Source organism: Anguilla rostrata, chromosome 11 (assembly GCF_018555375.3).
Source record: "Anguilla rostrata isolate EN2019 chromosome 11, ASM1855537v3, whole genome shotgun sequence".
Taxonomy (NCBI): Eukaryota; Metazoa; Chordata; class Actinopteri; order Anguilliformes; family Anguillidae; genus Anguilla; species Anguilla rostrata.
The window spans coordinates 27,968,318-27,987,470 of record NC_057943.1 but is presented as its reverse complement, the minus strand read 5'-3'; the positions used below and the strand labels follow the sequence as shown (position 1 = coordinate 27,987,470).

Genomic DNA, 19,153 nt, shown 5'->3' with positions numbered 1-19,153 from the left:
TGCTATAATTCTGAGTGGTCCCGTGGCTCCAGCTGATACGCAAGTATTAACTCATAATTGGAGAACGCGATAAGACACCCGTGACGTTCTGTAACTGAAGACCGAACGAAGAGGGAGGAGACGAAACGCCCACATTTTCTTTCTTATGCTACTTTTTTGTAACGCCGGTAACAGTTTATTAGGACTGTGGAGTTTATTCCTGCCTTTCGATCCAGTGGGATCTACGCTATCCAGTTGTCAGCCACTGCTGATCTGAACGACAGCACACGGTGGAGCTGCCCGAGCTTTGTGAGTCAGAGGGGCAAGAGAAAGAGGGAGCTGGTTTTCAGTCCCATGTGCGAAGACCGAAGCGAGAAGGAAGTCAAACACGGCAAGGATCTGGATAACGAGTGAGCGCTGACAGCCATTGCGCGTGAATGTCTTTTTAGAACACACGTACTGTTCTTTCTGATGGAAACGCCTTCTTTTTAGTAGGGCCTCCAGCCTTTTCCAAAATGCCATGACTCCTGGGCTAGGGATTTTGATTGGACAGCCAAAATGTTTTGTATGTTTAAAGTTTAATTTGTCTGCTATTGTTCTATATGACCTTGCTGACTCCTCAGGTGTGCTAGGTATAACTGAAAGCCTTTCGATTTCACAACTAATCAATTAATGTGTTCATTTTGTGCATGAGAGCAATAGCTTGCTCACTGTTAGAACAAGCAGCCACATTCATGTTTTTGTCACACACTCAACCACTGCTTGAAGTAGGCCAGGTCAAGTTAAGCATTTGCAAAATATTGACCACACTTACCTTTAATGTGCACAGTAATTATCAAAAGAATTGCTACTGTTTTTGTGTTATTTAATTAGGTTCTATACAGCAAAAAATAATTCCAGCTGCCAAAAAGAATACAACTTTCAACAACTGAATCTAAACCAGACAGCAACCAAAAGTGTTCAAGTGTCTTAAAGAAACACAGTACCGGCAATGTCTGGGTTAATGTCTCCTAGTCTTCCTACCAGCTCATGATGACATTTGCTTGAGCTTTGAATTCACAGAGTTGGCCGAAATCTAACACCTGCATGCTTGTAGATCAACACAAGGCTAAGATTCTGTGTTGTTCATGAATAGATTTTGCAGTAGGATGTTTCTTTGTTTACCACTTATTGGTTTATCATAAAAAAGATTCTAACATTAGCTGAGTGTGATGAAGAGCCTCCTCTTCATAATTAAGGTCTCCTCCTCTTCCATGGTAGCTGTTTGGTAATGTAATGGATGACAGGACCTGCTCATTTTCAGGGGGTATGCAGAGGAAAATAAGGTTGGACTGTGATTTAATTGTAGACATTGAAGTACTTTAGGTTGCTATTGAATGGATTCTCATGCATGAAGCGTAGTGTACTTGGCACAAATTGGCTGACAAGTTACAATAATAGGAGTATCCAGGATAGCCGCAGGGTCTGCTAATTTTATTTTTCACTCTGAGATATGCAGCAGGTTCACCCACGAAACCAAATTAGGTGAGTTAATATAGTTAATCAATGAAGTGCAGAAAAACCAACATACCATGCAGTTCTCCAGGACCAGAGCTAGCAACCCTCCATCAATAGCAATAGAGGCAGTTTGGGTTATATTATCTTTGTGCACAAGTATGATCTGGAGACATGACCCACCTCTTTTGCCCCATCCTTTCTGCAAAGTGAGTACTATACACATAAATGCCCAAAGTACTATATCAATTCACCTACTTTTCTTATGAAATCACTCTGGCTCACTTAACCAGATCGAGGCGTACTTCACCAGAATTCTTTGGTTGCTGTTCATTTTAATGCTTAGGGGTAACTACGATCGCTATTGATTTACATATGACAACGCTTTCAGCTGATGCAACTTTATGCATATAATTTTAAAACAAATTGCATCACTGTATTAGGCTTGTGAAACATTAATTGTTACATATGGATTGTGCAATGCGGATGGAATATGCCCCCTCTGATCCTGCTTTGGTAATGTGTAACTTATCTAAATGCTCAAGTTTAAATCGGGTTCTCAGCCCATAAAGCCTGGAACAGGATGCCTTGTCTGGTTTACTTTCCTAATCTGAATTTGTGAAGGTGTCCGTTACTTATTGTCAAGACAAGTCAAGTCAACTTTATTTATAAATATTTAAAAACAACAACATTGACCGTATAACTTCAGTTAATAATAATAATAATAATAATAATAATAATAATAATAATAATAATAATTATTATTATAATAACTTTATTTATAAATCACTTTCCAGCAAAAAGCACAATGTGCTTTACAATAAATAAGTAAATAAATAAATAAGAGTGGACATGAAGGACAGAACACAGTACTAAGGACAAAATACATTATGTAGAACATAGGACAATACACCAAAAAAGAAGGGACCTTATATAGACTGAGAAGCCCATTCAGATGGGATTGAGGTGTCGATAGCGGGGGCAGACAAAGGGTTAAACTCTTCTGTGTCAGCAAGGACAGTATCACCCATAAGCTTTAACCGAGCCTGTGAAATAGACAGTTCAAGTTGGTGAGAGTATCTAAGTGACCTAGTCGTGGAATGAGGGCAAATGAGATCAAAGGATGTATTGTGCAAGCGGGAAAGTTTTTTTTAACATGCAACACGTATTATCATATCTCTGACCCTGTTTGTTGTCATGCGTTAAGGAAACTTCTGTTTCTTTTGCAATATCTTTCTTATCACTTTTACTGTTGGCTTGGTCGTCTTTATGGCAGTGTTCATTCAAAGCACCTGATGTTTTTGAGAGCATATTTTGTTACAAAATGTTACTATTTTATAATTGTATCATTTGTATTTCTCTGTTTTTATGATTTTAGACTTGCTGGCACTTGGCATTTTGGTGAAACTGTGAGAGAGAAGAGAAGAGCTTCACAACTGCTGGGCCTTCACAGATAGCACCGCTTTCTCGAGTAGCCCGGCCTCAAGGAGCAGCCCTTCCTTTGCCTGCACCCCCACCCTTCTCAAGCAGCCCCGCCTCCTCGAGTAGCCCCGCCTTCACGGACGCCTCATGGCACTGCTTGTCCACCTGCTGGCCTGCGCCTTCGGGCTGGGCTCCTGGGTGGCCATCAATGGCCTGTGGGTAGAGCTCCCCCTGATCGTCAACGAGCTGCCAGAGGGCTGGGAGCTGCCCTCCTACCTGACGGTCATCATCCAGTTGGCCAACCTGGGCCCCCTGCTGGTCACTCTCATGCACAAGCTCCGGCCGGGCCGGCTGAACGAGCGGGCGGTCATCTACGCCATCCTGACCGTGGGCATCCTGGCCTGCTTCCTCCTGGCCTTCTTCTGGAGGGAGACCACGGTGGTGGCTGGCGCGCCACGCAGCACCGCCTTCCTGATCATCACCTTCTTCCTGTCTCTGGTAGACTGCACCTCCTCCGTCACCTTCCTGCCCTTTATGATGCAGCTGCCCCCCGAGTACATCACCACCTACTTCATCGGGGAGGGGCTCAGCGGCTTCGTCCCCGGCCTGGTGGCCCTCGGCCAGGGCGTGGGCATCTCCAAGTGCGTCAACGTCACGCACTCCTTCGACAACAGCACGGAAGCCCTCAAGGACCCCTACGCCATACAGACCCAGTACCTCTCGGAAAACTTCTCCACCGAGGTCTTTTTCTTTTTCTTGTCCGCCATGATGGCCATCAGCCTGGTGGCCTTTGTCCTCCTCAACCGGGTCCCTCGAATGTTCCAGCTGTCCTCCGAAAACCTGGTGGGTGACTCGGTGGCCTCCGTCTCCTCCGGCCTGGACAACCCGGCAGCAGAGGGTGTCCCCGTGGAGAGGGGGGGTGAGGAGGCAGGCCAGTCCAGGCCTCTGTTGGCCAAGCCAGGCTACACCGTCTCCAAGCTGGCCTTCATCTACTTCCTGGTGGTGTGGGTGAACGGGCTGACCAATGGGCTGCTGCCGTCAGTGCAGACGTACTCCTGCATGTCGTACGGGAACGTGGCGTATCACCTCTCCGCGGCGCTGGCGTCCATGGCTAACCCCGTGGCCTGCCTCATTGCAATGTTTCTTCCCAAAAGGTACCAAAATCCTGGAGTCTATACAGTTTACTGTATGCGTTAAAGGGAACCTAGAATGAAAGTGTTTAGTCTTTAACAGGACTTGGACGTACTAGTGTATCAGAGTCTATCAGGAGTTAGCCGTACCAAAGGCCAGAGACAGGAGCATTACAAAAGGCCAATGGAACGCTTCTGGGATTATATAACAATATATTATCGTATAAATCAATGGTTACACTGGTGCCTTTGTCAGACCACATTTAAAGTAGTGTGTGAAAATCTGGACACTACACTGTAAGAAGTATGGAGAAGCTCTTGGAAAAAGTACAAATGAGGGCAACTAAATTGTTTCCATGAATGCATTGTAATGATAAAGAATCAAGACTTAAGATAATTAATTTTTAAATTAATTTTGAAATGCTGGATGCTCAAGACTTTAATTTACAGTACATATTTACACGGGGTGTAAATCTGGACAACTGTAATGTCTTTTAAGGTGTACTGAAACCTTAATAACAAGTTCCAAGAGACATGTTTCACACAGGATGCTACTACAGCATATAGTGCGTTGGGACAAGCACACCATAGAAAAATTAAGTTTTATTTAACTTTTCAGCCACGGAGCAATCGGTGAAATATAATGACATCAAAATGGGTGGCTATTTTGTTGCTATTTAAGATTGGAGTTGTTGAGTTTCTTTTCAGTTCTTTTCAGTCAGGCTACCGGTAAAGCAGACTTAGGCAACACGCGTGATAGAGACTGTAGACATTGAGCCGCACAGTGCACCCTCAGGCTAATGAGAGATACGAGAGTGTCCTGAGTACTTCCTGTTCTGCGCTGCAGGTCGTTGGTGTTCCTGGGCCTGCTGTCGCTGGTGGGGACCGGTTTTGGGGCCTATAACATGGCTATGGCGGCACTGAGCCCCTGCCCCCTGCTCCAGGGCTCTGCTGCCGGCGATGCAATCATTGTGAGTAACACCCCCCCCCCCCCAAACCCCGAAATCGGCAGGTCCAGAAATGACTGACCAATTTAAAAGCAATCACAGTGCTACAGTGCTTTTTGAGTTCAAATGCTTTCTGAGAGTGCGATTGATTGAGAACTTGCAGGGGGTGGAGCCATCACGTGCTGTCAGTTACGCATGTGAAGCAGAACCAACGCTGATGTTGCAATCACCCCCTGAGCCTTCTGCGCTGATAAAAAACAGTTTTCTAAGAAAACGCAGACTTATCAATTGCGTCACTTCTAATACAAAAGACTGAGTCACTCAGCAAGGGCCAGAACTGTAGTGAACTATTTCCTTAACAAATTTTTGACTTTATGTTACATACCCTGTATAACATAAGACAAATGTTTTTTAGCACGCATGATGATTCATCTGGGTAATTATCCATTGTAAATTCAGCACATAGAAAAACTAAGAAATGTACTGAAAAAACATTCCTGTTCCTGTTTCAACATCAAAACTAAAAGAATGTTTGTTAAACTGAACAGAGGCTTAAGTCTTTGCATAACCCGCAGCACTAGCTAATAATGTCACAATAATATAAACTTTTATTTCTGTGCTGCTTTTCATAATGTGGTCTTCCGTGTGTACAAATGTATGCATTTGTACAAATAATGCTTTAAAAAAATTTTTTTTAAGAAAAAGTAATGAGTGAATAAAGCCATCTATGGCGCTGATGAAAAGAAAAAAACAGAGAGTACCCATCTTGTGAACGTGGAGTGCACTTTCTCCCCGGTCCCTAGGTGCTGTCCTGGATCTTCTTTACCGGGACCCTGTCCTACGTGAAGGTGATGGTCGGGGTGATTCTGCGGGACGAGAGCCACAGCGCGCTGGTCTGGTGCGGCGCCGCGGTCCAGGCGGGGTCTATGGTCGGAGCCCTGACCATGTTTCCTCTGGTCAACGTGTATCACCTGTTCCATTCTGGGGACATCTGCACCGTCAAATGCCCGTTGTGATGGTCAGTATATTCCACGGACTTGATACGCCACGGGCTGGCATGGAGGAGGTGTGGTCGGAGCACTGGACTCTGGGACTGGGGGTGTTCACGAGTTTGAATCCTAGCTGCAACATTGCTGTTATGCCCTCTAACAAGGCACTTCACATTTGTGGCTCCCATGAAAATTGACTTGTGGGCGGCAAAAAACAAGATATTTTATGCTCCCTCTGTAATGTTATTGTCTACATTGTAAAGTCTATTTACATTTTTATATGTATAAATTATGCACTCGTCCTTTCTTAAACGGTTATGGAATCATAATATACAGGATAAAAACCTGAATGAAAAATGGAAATTCTTTTGTCTGTGGCACAATTTGAACTCAAATTAAGAGATTTGTTTATGTTCCAATATGCACTAATGCGGGGTTTTTTTTGGCATGTGACAGTATTTTCAGAAATAAATATTGTCCAACTGATTTACTTTAAATCACCTGGAAACGGTGAGTGATGTGACTTCTGATTTGTCAACACTAGAGGGCGTCATTACACCATTGACGGTCAAACGATACCCATGGACAAAATAAACACTTGCACCATCTTCCGAGGGAGGTCACAGCATGAGTGTTTTGTCCTGTATTCATGGGCCCTCCAGTTAACTGTCACCAGTAAATCATTTTGACCGAGAGTGTGTTTGTGCATTAGTCTGTGAGTGTGACTCAACAGGTTTTTGAAACCAACTGTTAACATTGCCAATGTAGAAAGAATTCTCCTCAGGTTAATTAATTTTGATTACATCTCTGCCTTCTCAGTGTGACAGCTGGAGGGTGTTCAGAAACATCAGAATATTAGGCTGCGTTTCTGGCGCTTATAGAATAATACAGCAAGCTGCGCTGCTGCAGCTTACTGCCGGTGGACTCGGACAAAAGCCGATTGTGTAAAGTGAACTGTAAATGTGTTCTGATTGATTTTCTGAGCAGGCCCTTGGTTAATGAGCTTAGCCTACTGCTGTTTATGCTTTTAGCTTGTTAAAACGACGTGCTTTCATGCTCAGAGGCCTGCATGATAATGCGCGGCATCAGAGTTGCATTGTGGCTGCCTTTTACTGCGCCGCGTTTTATTGTTATTAATAAAACAGTTTGGCTGCAGGCACTATTTGCTCGGTGGAAGTGGCCGGTATTACTGTTATAATCCAATCAAAGTATATTTTTCGCATGTTGCTCCCTTCGCAATGAGCTGCCGTGGAATTTTTCTCAGGGTACAGAGGTCACTATTGATGGAGTCGCACTTGTTGCATTAAGAAAAATCAATTAACGCTAGCCCGATATGAAGGTGTAGTTCACCATTATACGGTGCTTTGATGGTTAAACGGCCGATGTAGCCTGCATTTGATGCAGATCCATGATCTCCACAATCCATTTCTGCACCAAGTGGATTAAAACAAAGCCAACTGATTATGAATCAAGAAGCGGAACCGGAACCAAGGCACTCTGTCCATATAAGGTTAAAATGCCTGTATTAAATCGGTAGGTTCAAAAATAAAAACAAAATACTCGAATGCGTTTTGGCTTCACGGCCTTCACGAGCGAATAAATTATGTGGGAGTGTGATTATGAACGTCTGGTACAGACAGCATCTAGTTGTTTCCTGTTCTTCACTCACTGACAGGTCCTGTGAGTTGCCTCTGGTTGGCATCCAATCCCAGGCACCCAGGCAATGCTGCTGTGCATATGGCCACGCCCCTCAGTACAGGAGACTAGCAGAGTTGGGGTTCTTTTTGGAAGGGGGAGTCGTTCCTAGGTTGCAGCTGTCCCTTGTCTGTCCCCTCCTACCGTACAGAGATGCTGGGAGTGGGATACGACCTCTAGTCCAATGGGAAGAAATGCTAATTAATCACAATTAGGGTGGATTTCTAGTCAGCTGCTGGCTCAGCCAATTGGTCAACCAGTAGTACCCCCCCGCCCCCCACCGTCAGAGAAGAGAAACAAAGAGAGAAGAGCTTCAATTATCTTGATGCTGCTTTTGGGGTCAAAAGGTCAGCTGATGAGCTGGGGGCAGATGCAGCCTTTTTGCAGTGGTGACCAAAAAAAAAAAAAACACAGCCAGTCCATCAGAGTGGACACAACAAAGGCACTGTGACATTAATCTCTCTGCTCTACAGGAGGGGGGAGACGTGCCCGGTTTCAAGGTGAATTTATTCAGAATCCACCTCCGAGCACTAGCGCCAGATCTCAGCTTCGGGAGAATTTAGAGAATAGCATGCACGGTGGAAGCTTAAACACTGAGAGAGGCTAATGCTCACCGTTTGATGGGCCTGGCTGCATTTTCGCTGTAGCATTTGGCGTAGTCACAGATAGGTATCTTATATGGATAATTTTCTTCTGATAAAAAAAAAAACATTTTAAAAACCAATCTTTTTTTAAAATGTATTTTTATCAGAGTGAGTTTTAGTCCTGTAGGTCTCTCATGCAGTTAGACCTGCTGCTTGTCTAACATTTAACTTGGAAGTTAGAAGACACAATTCATCAAAAGACGGGCCAATATAAACTACATTATTTCCAGTGAAAAAAAACAACAAAAAAAAAGGATTAGCATAGCCTACTTGAAGACGAATAAAATACTCCTATCAGACTACAGCCTAATTAGCCCGTTCTACAATTGGCCTACGTTTGCGGTTGCATTGAAATGCGCAGCACTAGTTGAAAGTGCTCCTCTGGAGCGTCAGATGGCCGCTGCTCTTCCAGCTGGCCGGGAGGGGCCGTCGCCACCTGGAATCCGCCGTCCCCGTACCCCCCTCCCCTCTCCCCCCCCCCCCCCCCCAGCCCCCCATTTTTTGCTCCCTCTAGATGCTGCCATCGCCTGTACCGCGCGGAGCTGCTTATCACACCACGGAGAGGCCCATCTGCTCGCGGCTGTCACCTCCGAGAGACGCTCCGCGACTTCCAGCGCCAGTCCGCCAAATGAGCAGTTTGGCTTTCCCATTGTCAATTGAAATGAGATTAGGCCTCCTTAGCTGCCTTCCCGTGACAGGGAATGAACTCCGGAACGATCGACGGTTGTTAAAGACACGCCTTGTCTCACGGAGCGGAGGGACGCGTCACGTGCCGAAAATTGCCCCCCCCCCCCACGCTTTCTAGGTAAACTACGCAACGTCATTTTACTGCATTCATTAAAATGAACCTTGGAACCATTGTTATTTAGAAAAAAAATGGGAACAAATTTCTCGTACAATGTATTTTGTTGCGCAATATATTTCGCCTTCAGTATTTTTCTTAAATATAAGTAAACATTATATTTGTCTTGGTAATGGGGAAGAAATCACCATGTTGTGCAATTTTAGCATTGCATTATAGAATGCAACCAGAGCATCCAGAGGGGGTTCACATGGGTCAGTACTGGCAGATTTAAAGGCAAAAGTAGGCCTTGATCAAACAAATTGTGAGCTAAGGACCCTTGCCCCACCCCCCCCCCCCCCACCCCCCACCCACTCCCCCAGTTGACAGAGGGGAACACCTTTACTTAACATCTTTGTCATGGCATTGACAAAATATGTAAAATACGCACCTGGGGAGCCTGGCACTGGCTGACTGAACGAACGCTCAGTCAGAGAGTGGCTGTGACAGCTGATGGCGGCCAGGTGAGCAGCACGCGCGGCCACATACCGCCGGTCTGCCAGGGCGGCTCGGAGGCGCTAACGAGGTGAGCTCGCCGCCGCGCTAATTGGGCCGGCCGCGGCTCGCTTGCCAAGGAAGCGGTCTTGAAACGAGCCTTCAGTTCTCCTGGCTCGCTGCACGGGTCGCTCCACCACTTCAAACGGCAGAACTTCGCTCGGTCTGAAAGTTATCGGAATGGCAGGTATGCCATCTGCCAAATTACGGCTTATATACCCATATAGCACCGAGAGTTTGGCACTTGTCAGGTTTTTATACAGAAAGGCCCTCAATGACTCAGTGACTACAGACTCTCAGCCCTTGAGAACATTAAGTTCTGTACCTTTTGACCTCATGTAAACACATAATTCAGATACAACTTCATACGCCCACACAATTAAGCCTCAATCTTGGGTTATTTTGCATTTTTATCCTTCTTTTTCCTGTCAATTTCTTCATCACAAATGCTCCTGTGCCACAATCCATAATTCTCCCCATTTGACATTTAGCTATCTTCAGCCAACAATAACCTCAGACTAAAGTCTGATAAAAATAGCCAATTGCAGGATACTCAGATTCACAGGCAAAATGGACATATAAGGAAGTGCACGTGATGTCATTTCAGCCAATAGATCACGTTTTAAAAAAAACTTTGTGTTCTTTATTTTGTGTGGAAGCTGACACTAAACTTTGAATGACCACATTCTCTTCAGATGATAAGATGAAAAAAACACCAAGGCCAAATTACATGACAATATAGGAAACACGGGCAGCATTGCTTTGGAATAGGGCTTGTTTAACTTGAGCTAAGATAGCCGATATTCTTTGCTGTTACTTGGCCTCATTTTGAAATCAATACTTTTACTGGCAGGCCGAGATGTTGCATGTTTTCATTAATTGCTTATATACAATTGCTTATATACTCTGTCTAACTTCCTCTGCTATTGGGGATTCACACGTGAAGCACAGCTTAGTGTGGAATTTCTGGTTTGATTTTCTTATTCATAAATTTGCGTGTTGGGTTGGTGTTACGTGCTGGTGATTTGACTGCCCAGGGGTTAGTGATCTGTACTTATCTCTCCCTGCTGATTGATTTGAAGCTCCGCCTACTTGTGGCTTGATACTACCTGTGGATAACTACTACCTGCGGATATAGCCTTTTGTGGTTTTGTTTGGTGAATTCTTTTTTGTTCTTTTGTATGGTGTTTGCATGGGTACTGTTCTATTCTCTTTTACATGCACATTTTGGTTAGGTTTTAATAGTGATGGCAAAGCAAAGCTTTCTGAAGCAATGACTCTTTCCTCTGAATTGTGTTGAACAACGATGAATTACTCAAAGCTTTTAAACACAATGCATGTTACTGGCATCTGGTGGTCGAAAGGACAACGTGCAACTGTTTAACTACTGTTTCTAACTACTGTTGTCAAAAATGAGCATAACTATGTACTAAAGTCAATAATGTTGTTTGGGCGTATTTCTTCAAATATATTAAATATTCAAGCATATCAGAATGCTATGTGGCTACATCTCATATTTGATAGTTAACCTGCTAACTGAAACATGGGGTGGTTCAAATTTAGCCTTAGCATTTACCTATTATTTAATAGGCAAGGTTTATGTAGGCTTCATATTTGAATTTGGAATCAAGATACAAGTGCTCAGTGGTGGTTGTGGAGGTGACAGTGCTTCATGAATGGCCAGTGAAGGTGCTTGTGTGTGCGTGTGGAGGGGGCAGCGTTAACTATTACATTGGGAGAGGAGGTGCTTATGCAACATGGAACAGGGTCATTGGAAGCAAAGGTTTTTGTTATATGTACTCATATAATAGTTTTCTCATTTCCTCCAGAGTCCCAGACATTCACGTTTGTCCTCTGTAGAGGAATCAGTTACCAAATCAGTCGCGTGATTGTGTGTCTCAAATGAAGCTTTGGTTGTCATTGATCACGTGTTTATGGCAAAAATCAAGCCTCGACACACTGTTTCTCGTACACTGCATTGTTTTTTTAAAAACACGCTTTGGAGCTTTGGTATCTAGGGTAACACCACTAGGTTTTAGTTCAGAGCAGGAAGCCTGCTGAAGACTCACCATTTTTGTTTCCCCTGGGAGAAAGATGAGTATCTGTAGTAGATCAGGGTTAGTCTTCTCTAGGCCCTGCTTTGGCCTAACCTGTGTCTTGTCTAGCACCAACGACTGTTGTATGTATTTTATGGTTTTTGGGTTGTTTTGTTGTTTCTATGTGCGTCTTTATAATAAATGTGTTTGTCTGTAGTACGGTGGGGGGAAGTTTCTATTGAACTTTGCTTTGTTTTGGGCACAAGGGACTTTGTTGTTGCATCCAAAGTCTTGTTCTTCATGTTATTGTATTGTGGGCAGATTTTGGGATCATTGGATCCAAATATGCCAATGACTGATTACATAATAATCAACTACCACCCCCAGAGAGGACTCGGTGTGATTATGCAAATGTGTTTTCCACTTGCAGTAGATCCAAGGGGTCAAGTGCAAGTCCTGTAACCCACTGGGAACCCTTTGTTTCTAAGGTCTACAGTTTCTCATATAGAGGGACCAATTACATAGCTGCACAGCAGGGATGAAACATACTTGTTACTCTCTCACACCGCGGTAATTATTACACTTAGGGCTGTCCCGAGACATACACATGTGAAATGCACAGCAGGGCGAACCAGCTTGGGTTTAGGAATGATGAGCCTGCACATCGTTAGACCCAACTGGGAGCTAACACGTTCGGGTTCAGTTAAAGTGGTGGAAAGAGATCTTCTCCTGATGGGCATCAGCATCAGCAGTGAAGTGATATCAGTCCTCATTATGCTGTCAATGGGTGGGGGTGGAGGGGGGAGGGGGGGCGGTTACAGTAACTGACTCTGAGCTCTGTACGGTTGAAATTAATGGAAAAGGACTAAAAGTACTGATGCCTCAGCTGGAACTTGCTGTCTCACTGGACTGGAATTTGTCAAAAAGTGATAGGGAAGCCACAACTGCTAGGCCATCTCTCTCTTTCTCGATCATCCTCTCCTCTGAGTGAGCACACATGGAAGAGCAGTGTTGGAAATAGATGATAACAATGCAGGAATACAGAGAGCAGACTTGAGCCTGGTTCTGTGTGAAAGCCCTCCCCCAACCCCCACCCCCACTTTGCCACTCCTGCCGGGGCCCCTGGGGGTCCAATTATGCAATGGTGACAGTCTCTACTGTACTGGGGAGGGGGAAGGGGGAGGGAGGGGGGGCGGCTGTGACCAGTAATGCGGGCCACACCTGAAGAGGACATTACTGTGCGAGCACCTTTCCCCACTGTCTGAGCGGTCTGATAAGCGTAAATAAAACATGCAGCGGAACAAGCCCGGCGCTGCGCCTCCCCACATGTGAAGGCCAGAATAATTAGTCCCACTAGCACCAGGCAGGCAGGTCCAGGCCATGATAAATAAACAGGGCTTTAGGGCCTGCCAGAGCACCGCGGGCTTTAATGGGGCCGTGTTCGGGACAGGAACTGCACTGCTGCAGCATGCAATAATAATAATACTAATAATAATACTACTACTACTACTACTAATAATAATAATAATAATGATAATACTAATAAAAATAAAATAATAATAATAATAATAACAATAATAAAATAATATTAATAATGATAATAATAACAACAATACAATAATAATAATAATAAAATAATAATAATAACGATACTAATAATAACATAATTTAAAAAAATAAAAAATAATAATAAAACAGAAGCACACAAAGAGCTTTCGACTAAAAGGTGAAGATGAAATAGAGAAATACAATTACTTGGGGTAGACCATTATCAAGGGCGAACAACAGCAATGACAAATGTTTCACCTCACAGACTTTCACAAGCCATTTAAGCGGTTGGGCATTTACTCTGGTAATAAAAGCCCTGCGTGGCGCTGACTTCCAGACCCTGTCCGGTTGAACGGACCCGTCTTGCTTGTTGTCTGAGAGAGCTTTTGTTCTGATCTGCTGCCAGAATTTGTAATGACGCTTTGCCGTGCGAGTTACTGTGCAGCAGGGTGTTCGTTCTGCTGCAGCTTTCAAACTACAGCCCCGTGCAGCCAAATGTCACCCCAAGACATAATGACCGGCTTGTCCTGGTAAAGACCAAGGTCTACAGCCAGCGGAATTAATCATGCTCTCTGATTGGCTGCGGACCTCAAGAGGTGATGTTGGACAGAATAAGGTGCTTTAATTGGTCCACTTCGGTTTGTTGTAGGTGCCACTGAGTGAGTGAAACATGTGACAGAACCAAGTCAGCACTTGTGCTTTCCTGTGGGGCAGGGTTAGGATACTACCTCGTGGGGCGACATAGCTCAGGAGGTAAGACCGATTGTCTGGCAGTCGGAGGGTTGCCGGTTCAAACCCTGCCCTGGGCATGTCGAAGTGTCCTTGAGCAAGACACCTAACCCCTAACCCCTAACTGCTCTGGCGAATGAGAGGCATCAATTGTAAAGCGCTTTGGATAAAAGCGCTATATAAATGCAGTCCATTTACCATTTACCATTACCTCAGTGCATTTACGAACAAACTGCCCTTCCCGCTCTTCCCTCTTGGCTTGCCTTTTTGACTTTGAGGTAATTCCAGCTGCTGTTTCTCATGTGTCTGACTGCAGGTATTGAGCACTCTGATATTTGCAGTACTCCGGGGCACCACATTCGACAGTTAGTTTAAAGAGACGTACGTTCTACAGATTGCAGTACCGACACTTAATTATCGATGCCATTTTAAGTGCACCTGTGAGCGGTGGTTATTCCCAGAGACGGCAGAATTTGGGGTGCTTGAGGGAAGGCTTGGAGATGTGGCCTTCTCCTATCCCCTGAAAATCCCCACCCCCTGCCCTCCCTAGCCACGCCCCCATCCTGCACTCCCACCCGGCTAGCAGCAGCTGCAGGGGGTGGGGGTGGGAGTGGGGGTTGGCGATGGGGGGGCTGGCTGCCCAGGCCTCTTTGTGCTGAGCTCCAGTCAAGTGGAAAATGGCAGCTCCTGGGAGAGGCCACTTCAAAGAGCCATCATCCTTTCAAGGGGTTGGATAGCCTTTGACAGGCACGGCATTAACACCAAACACTACCAGATAGGACACAGCCATTACCATCTTTATTGGGGAGGGGTGGGGAGAAGACGAATGAGGAGATGCCCTCCCATGATAATGTTCACGACCAGCCAGGGTGAGTGGAATTGGAGGGGGGGAGGTCTAGCTGGTTGGAATGATACCACAGCACTATAACTTGCAGGGATGATGTTCCTATTATGACCAGATGTGCATTACAGCCTGTCATCCGCAATATGGATAAATTGCCGCTTTGTCAAAGAAAGGTCAGGCGCAGAAGGTTTCCTGGTGGATCCGCAGTCATTGCGCCGTTTCCTGCGTCCCCCCCCCCCCCCACGCCCGCACGCGCCCGTCTCTGCTCCCTGAAGGTCACGCTTCCTTAACAACGGTGCCGCGGGGTGACCGGAAACGGACGCCTTTTCGAAAGGACGCGTGCAGAACGCTACGTGGCGTTCCTGGGTCCCTCCCCGTAAAGGGTACGGACACGTCACGCGTCCAGACGACTTCGGGAAGGTCACTGGTTTCCTTTGACCTTGAAAGCGGCCAAGGGTACCGTCGACGCTGCCCCAAATACTAATGAGGCGCATCTCCAGAACGACCCCTGGAATCAGAGCTGCGGACAGCCACCTGGCTGCCAAAGCGCTCTTATTGGAGTGGGCAGTTCTGGCCCCGTCCCACCAGAGGCTCAGAGGAGCACATTCATCCGGACATTTCACTTCATTCAATTATCAAATGTTTAGCCTCCACAGGAACTCAGATCCTCGTATTTCTTCAGGACTGACACCGCAAATGGCATCTTGGCTGCCCTCCCCTCTCGTCCACATCCCCTAGCGCTCCATTCGTTTGTATTAATTCTGGCGGTGGCATTTTTATGGTTTTATGTTTTTTTCTGGATGCATTCCGGATTCGTATTTTGGTTTTTGCCAGTTAATTTGCACTCGTACTTTAGCGATGCTGCATATACACTCACTAGTCTGGCAATGTTGTTAGCCAGATCTGTCATGATTACTCATATAACTCATTTGCATTCATGCTCTCCTGTAAGTCATTCTGGATAAGAGTGTCTGCTGAATGAATTCGATGTGATGCACAGGAAACATATTCCTCTAAGATTCTTAGAGGAATGTTTTTGCAGATTTGAACACCTTATAAAGACATTCTCGATTTCACAGAGAACTGAGGTTCTTTTTTTTAAATAAATCCTTCAGATAAATTATCAGCATGTATCTAAAAACAGCAAGGCAATTTCTGTCTTACACTGCAGGCCTGCATGTTGGTTGCTGACTAATATATGCATATGTTTTGAATATATTACATCATATTTTCACATAATGCTGTGATTGCTGGTAGCACAACTACTGTAATGGATATTATGACATCTACCACCACCATTAGTATGACTACCACTACAACTACAACTAATGCAACTGTGAAGGCCACTAGTATTTAAAAGTGTTTATTACGACTTCTCCCACCACAACTGCAACTATAGCTAATGCTACTGCTATTACTGGAATTGGTGCTATGTCTAATACTGCTACTACTCTCGGAACTCCTGCTATGAGTGCTACCAGTACTGTCACTACTGCCTCTATTGACACTACTACGGCTGCTACTGCTACACCACTGCTACACTACACTACAACTGTTACTATAACTTTAATCTTAGATTTCAAGACATCTCAAGATGCTCTCGCCTTACTGTCTGGGAACACAACTTACTGTAGCAACCATAGCAATGCCAGGCAGCTTAGACACTGGTTGTATTCTCAGGGGGCGGTTTGTGGAAGTGTGATATATAGTGCACGGTTTACGGAAGTGTGATGTATAGTAGATGGTTTGCGGAAGTGTGATGTATCGGGGGCGGGTTGTGGAAGTGTGATGTATAGGGAGTGGTTAACGGAAGTGTGAAGTATACTGGTCGGTTTGCGGAAATGTGATGTATAGGGAGCTTTTTGTGGAAGTGTGATGTATACTGGACGGTTTGCAGAAGTGTGATGTATTTAACATATCTCCTCTAGCTGTTCAGCCACCTCACTGTGTCTCATAGTTTGTTTGAATTGTTGCCTTCACCTTACACCCGTCTTCACTGAGTGCATGTGGATGGAAAACATTAGTTATGTCTTGAAAAGTGGGTGGCTTTATCACTGCTTTTTTGATGAGGCATTAAGTGTTACACACAAGGCAACTATGACTGCTTCCATGATCTCTGCTGCAATCCTCGGAACACAATAAAATGTACAGTGTGAACTATATTCTTATAGTTCATTTTATGCTGAAATAGTACATGTTATCCCTTGTGGATTCATAAAACTGAACACAGTATTTTAACATAGAAATTAAATTTTCTGTTATTAAACAAACTTTTTACAGGGAAGGGACTGTGTTTGCAGTGATGACTGCCATGGCAGATAAAGCAGTTTGTGTGTGTGCCCCTGGCATTGCTCTCAGGTGTGTGTGTGTGTGTTTGTGCCCCTGACAGTGCTTAGGTGTGTGTGTGTGTGCCTCTGACAGTGCTTAGGTGTGTGTATGTGTGTGTGTGTGTGCCCCTGACAGCGCTTGTTTGTGTGTATGTGTGTGTGTGTGTGTGTGTGTGCGTGTGTGCATGTGGGTATACGTGTGTCTATGCCTCTGGCAGTGCTCAGGTGTGTGTGTGTGTGTGTGTGTGTGTGTGTGTGTGTGTACATGCGTGCGTGTGTGCGTACGTGTGTCCATGCCTCTGGCAGTGCTCAGGTGTGTGAGTATGTGTGTGTGTGTCTGTGAATGTATTCTGTGGCACTGTAAGGCATGTGTTTGTGTGTGTAAGCTTATCTAAGGGTCAGTATGAGTAATCTCTGATAAACCCAGGAGCTGTAAGTGCGTCTGGAAAGACACCTGATCCCAGCGTTCACTCGCATGTCAGCCCCTTGAACTCCGGCCCCTGTCCTTAGTCTCGTCGTACCATGGGGACTGCTGCACCCTAATGGGTGTGAATATGTGCATGTGAGAGAGCATGTGTATGTACATGCATGTGTAAGTGCAGGTGTGTGTGTGTATGTCTTCATAAACCTTGTGCATGTATCACTTTGAATATAGAGGCCATGGAAAAGGTTCAAAGAAGGGCAACCAAATTGATTCCTGGTATGAAAGATAAAAGCTATGAGGAAAGACTTAAGATGCTTAATCTTTTCAAACGTAGTAAAGAGAGATTTAGGGTAATTTTATTGAAGCTTTTAAATTCATAAAGGGGATTAACAAGTGAACTACATGAGATTCTTCAGGTTGAGTCCTGTTAAAACAAGGGGATATACATGGAAATTAGCAAAAGGTAAATTTCATATAGACATTAGGAAGCATTTTTTCATGCAGAGAGTAGTCAATGTGTGGAATAGCCTGCTAGGTCATGTAAATGGTAAATGGACTGCATTTATATAGCGCTTTTATCCAAAGCGCTTTACAATTGATGCCTCTCATTCGGCAGAGCAGTTAGGGGTTAGAGGTTAGGTGTCTTGCTCAAGGACACTTCGACATGCCCAGGGCGGGGTTTGAACCAGCATCCCTCCGACTGCCAGACAATCGGTCTTACCTCCTGAGCTATGTCGCCCCCGCATGTAGTAGAGGCATAAACTCGGGGGGGTTTCAAGACCAGGCTTGATACAGTATTAGATACTAAGTAGCCTGTAGGTAATGGAGCACCGGGTGCAATTTAGTTTGGAAAATGGCGAGCATTGCTGGGCTGGAGGGCCTGTTCTTGCCATTATGTTATGTTATGTGTGCGCACATATGTGTGCACATGTGACTATGTGCACATCTGCGTCCATGCATCTGTGTGTGTGCATGTGTGCACACCTGTGTGTCTACATCTGTGCGTGCTTGTGCCCTAATTCTAAAGCTCCAGCTGCCATGGGTCATGTACCCTCTATTTCAGTAACTGGTGTCTTGATTTTCAGGTAATTAAGGCACAGTTCTTAATTAGCACAAACAGAGGTGGAATTAAGACTCGCAAGAGAATTGTTATTATTTAGTTTTGTTCCAAGGCAGCGAAAACGCTAATCCCACTTTATCGTCAGCAGTTTCCTTTTTGGCGAACAACCTTGAATATAGAGCATCAAACAAACGCTTATAACAAAACAGTGTTTCCCGTGGCGGATATGCGCGGTGCTGCTGACGGAAGGTTTTTTCCCCCCCACTCGTGTACCTCTGACCGCGTTATCTCCTCCAGCGGAATTGCCATTACCTTTTCTGCCTCTTTTGTGCACGTCCTGAATAGCGAAACGCTTCTGAAGTCGTCCCTCGCAACGGCCGACGGTCAATTCCGCATTCTCCTCCCAAACGCGCCGCGGCTGCGGTTTCGGAGTCCACAGGCTACCTGAGAGATACGGGAGACGGCTGTTAACTTCACCCGCACGACCCGGGAGACATGAGATAAGACATTTAACCACGCTGGCCCGTGTTTAATAAAATGTAATCCGCC

At 45.1% G+C, this 19,153-nt stretch overlaps 1 protein-coding gene across 3 annotated transcripts; it reads left to right on the top strand.

The window, feature by feature from the left end:
- Positions 1–122: 122 nt before the first annotated feature.
- On the top strand, positions 123–6,575 carry slc52a3-1 (solute carrier family 52 member 3-1). Of its 3 annotated transcripts, none has more exons than XM_064299181.1 (4): positions 123–389; positions 2,852–4,049; positions 4,873–4,996; positions 5,776–6,575. In XM_064299181.1, exons 2-4 carry the CDS (start codon positions 3,043–3,045, stop codon positions 5,986–5,988), a joined length of 1,344 nt encoding a protein of 447 aa, XP_064155251.1. In that variant the 5' UTR covers positions 123–389; positions 2,852–3,042; the 3' UTR covers positions 5,989–6,575. The 3 variants fall into 3 exon arrangements, with proteins under 3 accessions (XP_064155251.1, XP_064155253.1, XP_064155252.1); XM_064299183.1 differs by having other exon boundaries at positions 123–408; XM_064299182.1 differs by having other exon boundaries at positions 380–470.
- Positions 6,576–19,153: the final 12,578 nt, after the last annotated feature.

Bases quoted from the DNA above. Each gene is read 5' to 3' on its own strand.
- slc52a3-1 (XM_064299181.1), top strand. From the start codon at position 3,043: ATGGCACTGCTTGTCCACCTGCTGGCCTGCGCCTTCGGGCTGGGCTCC. The intron at 4,050-4,872 runs GTACCAAAATCC...TCTGCGCTGCAG, and splicing joins GCAATGTTTCTTCCCAAAAG to GTCGTTGGTGTTCCTGGGCC. The intron at 4,997-5,775 runs GTGAGTAACACC...CCCGGTCCCTAG, and splicing joins CTGCCGGCGATGCAATCATT to GTGCTGTCCTGGATCTTCTT.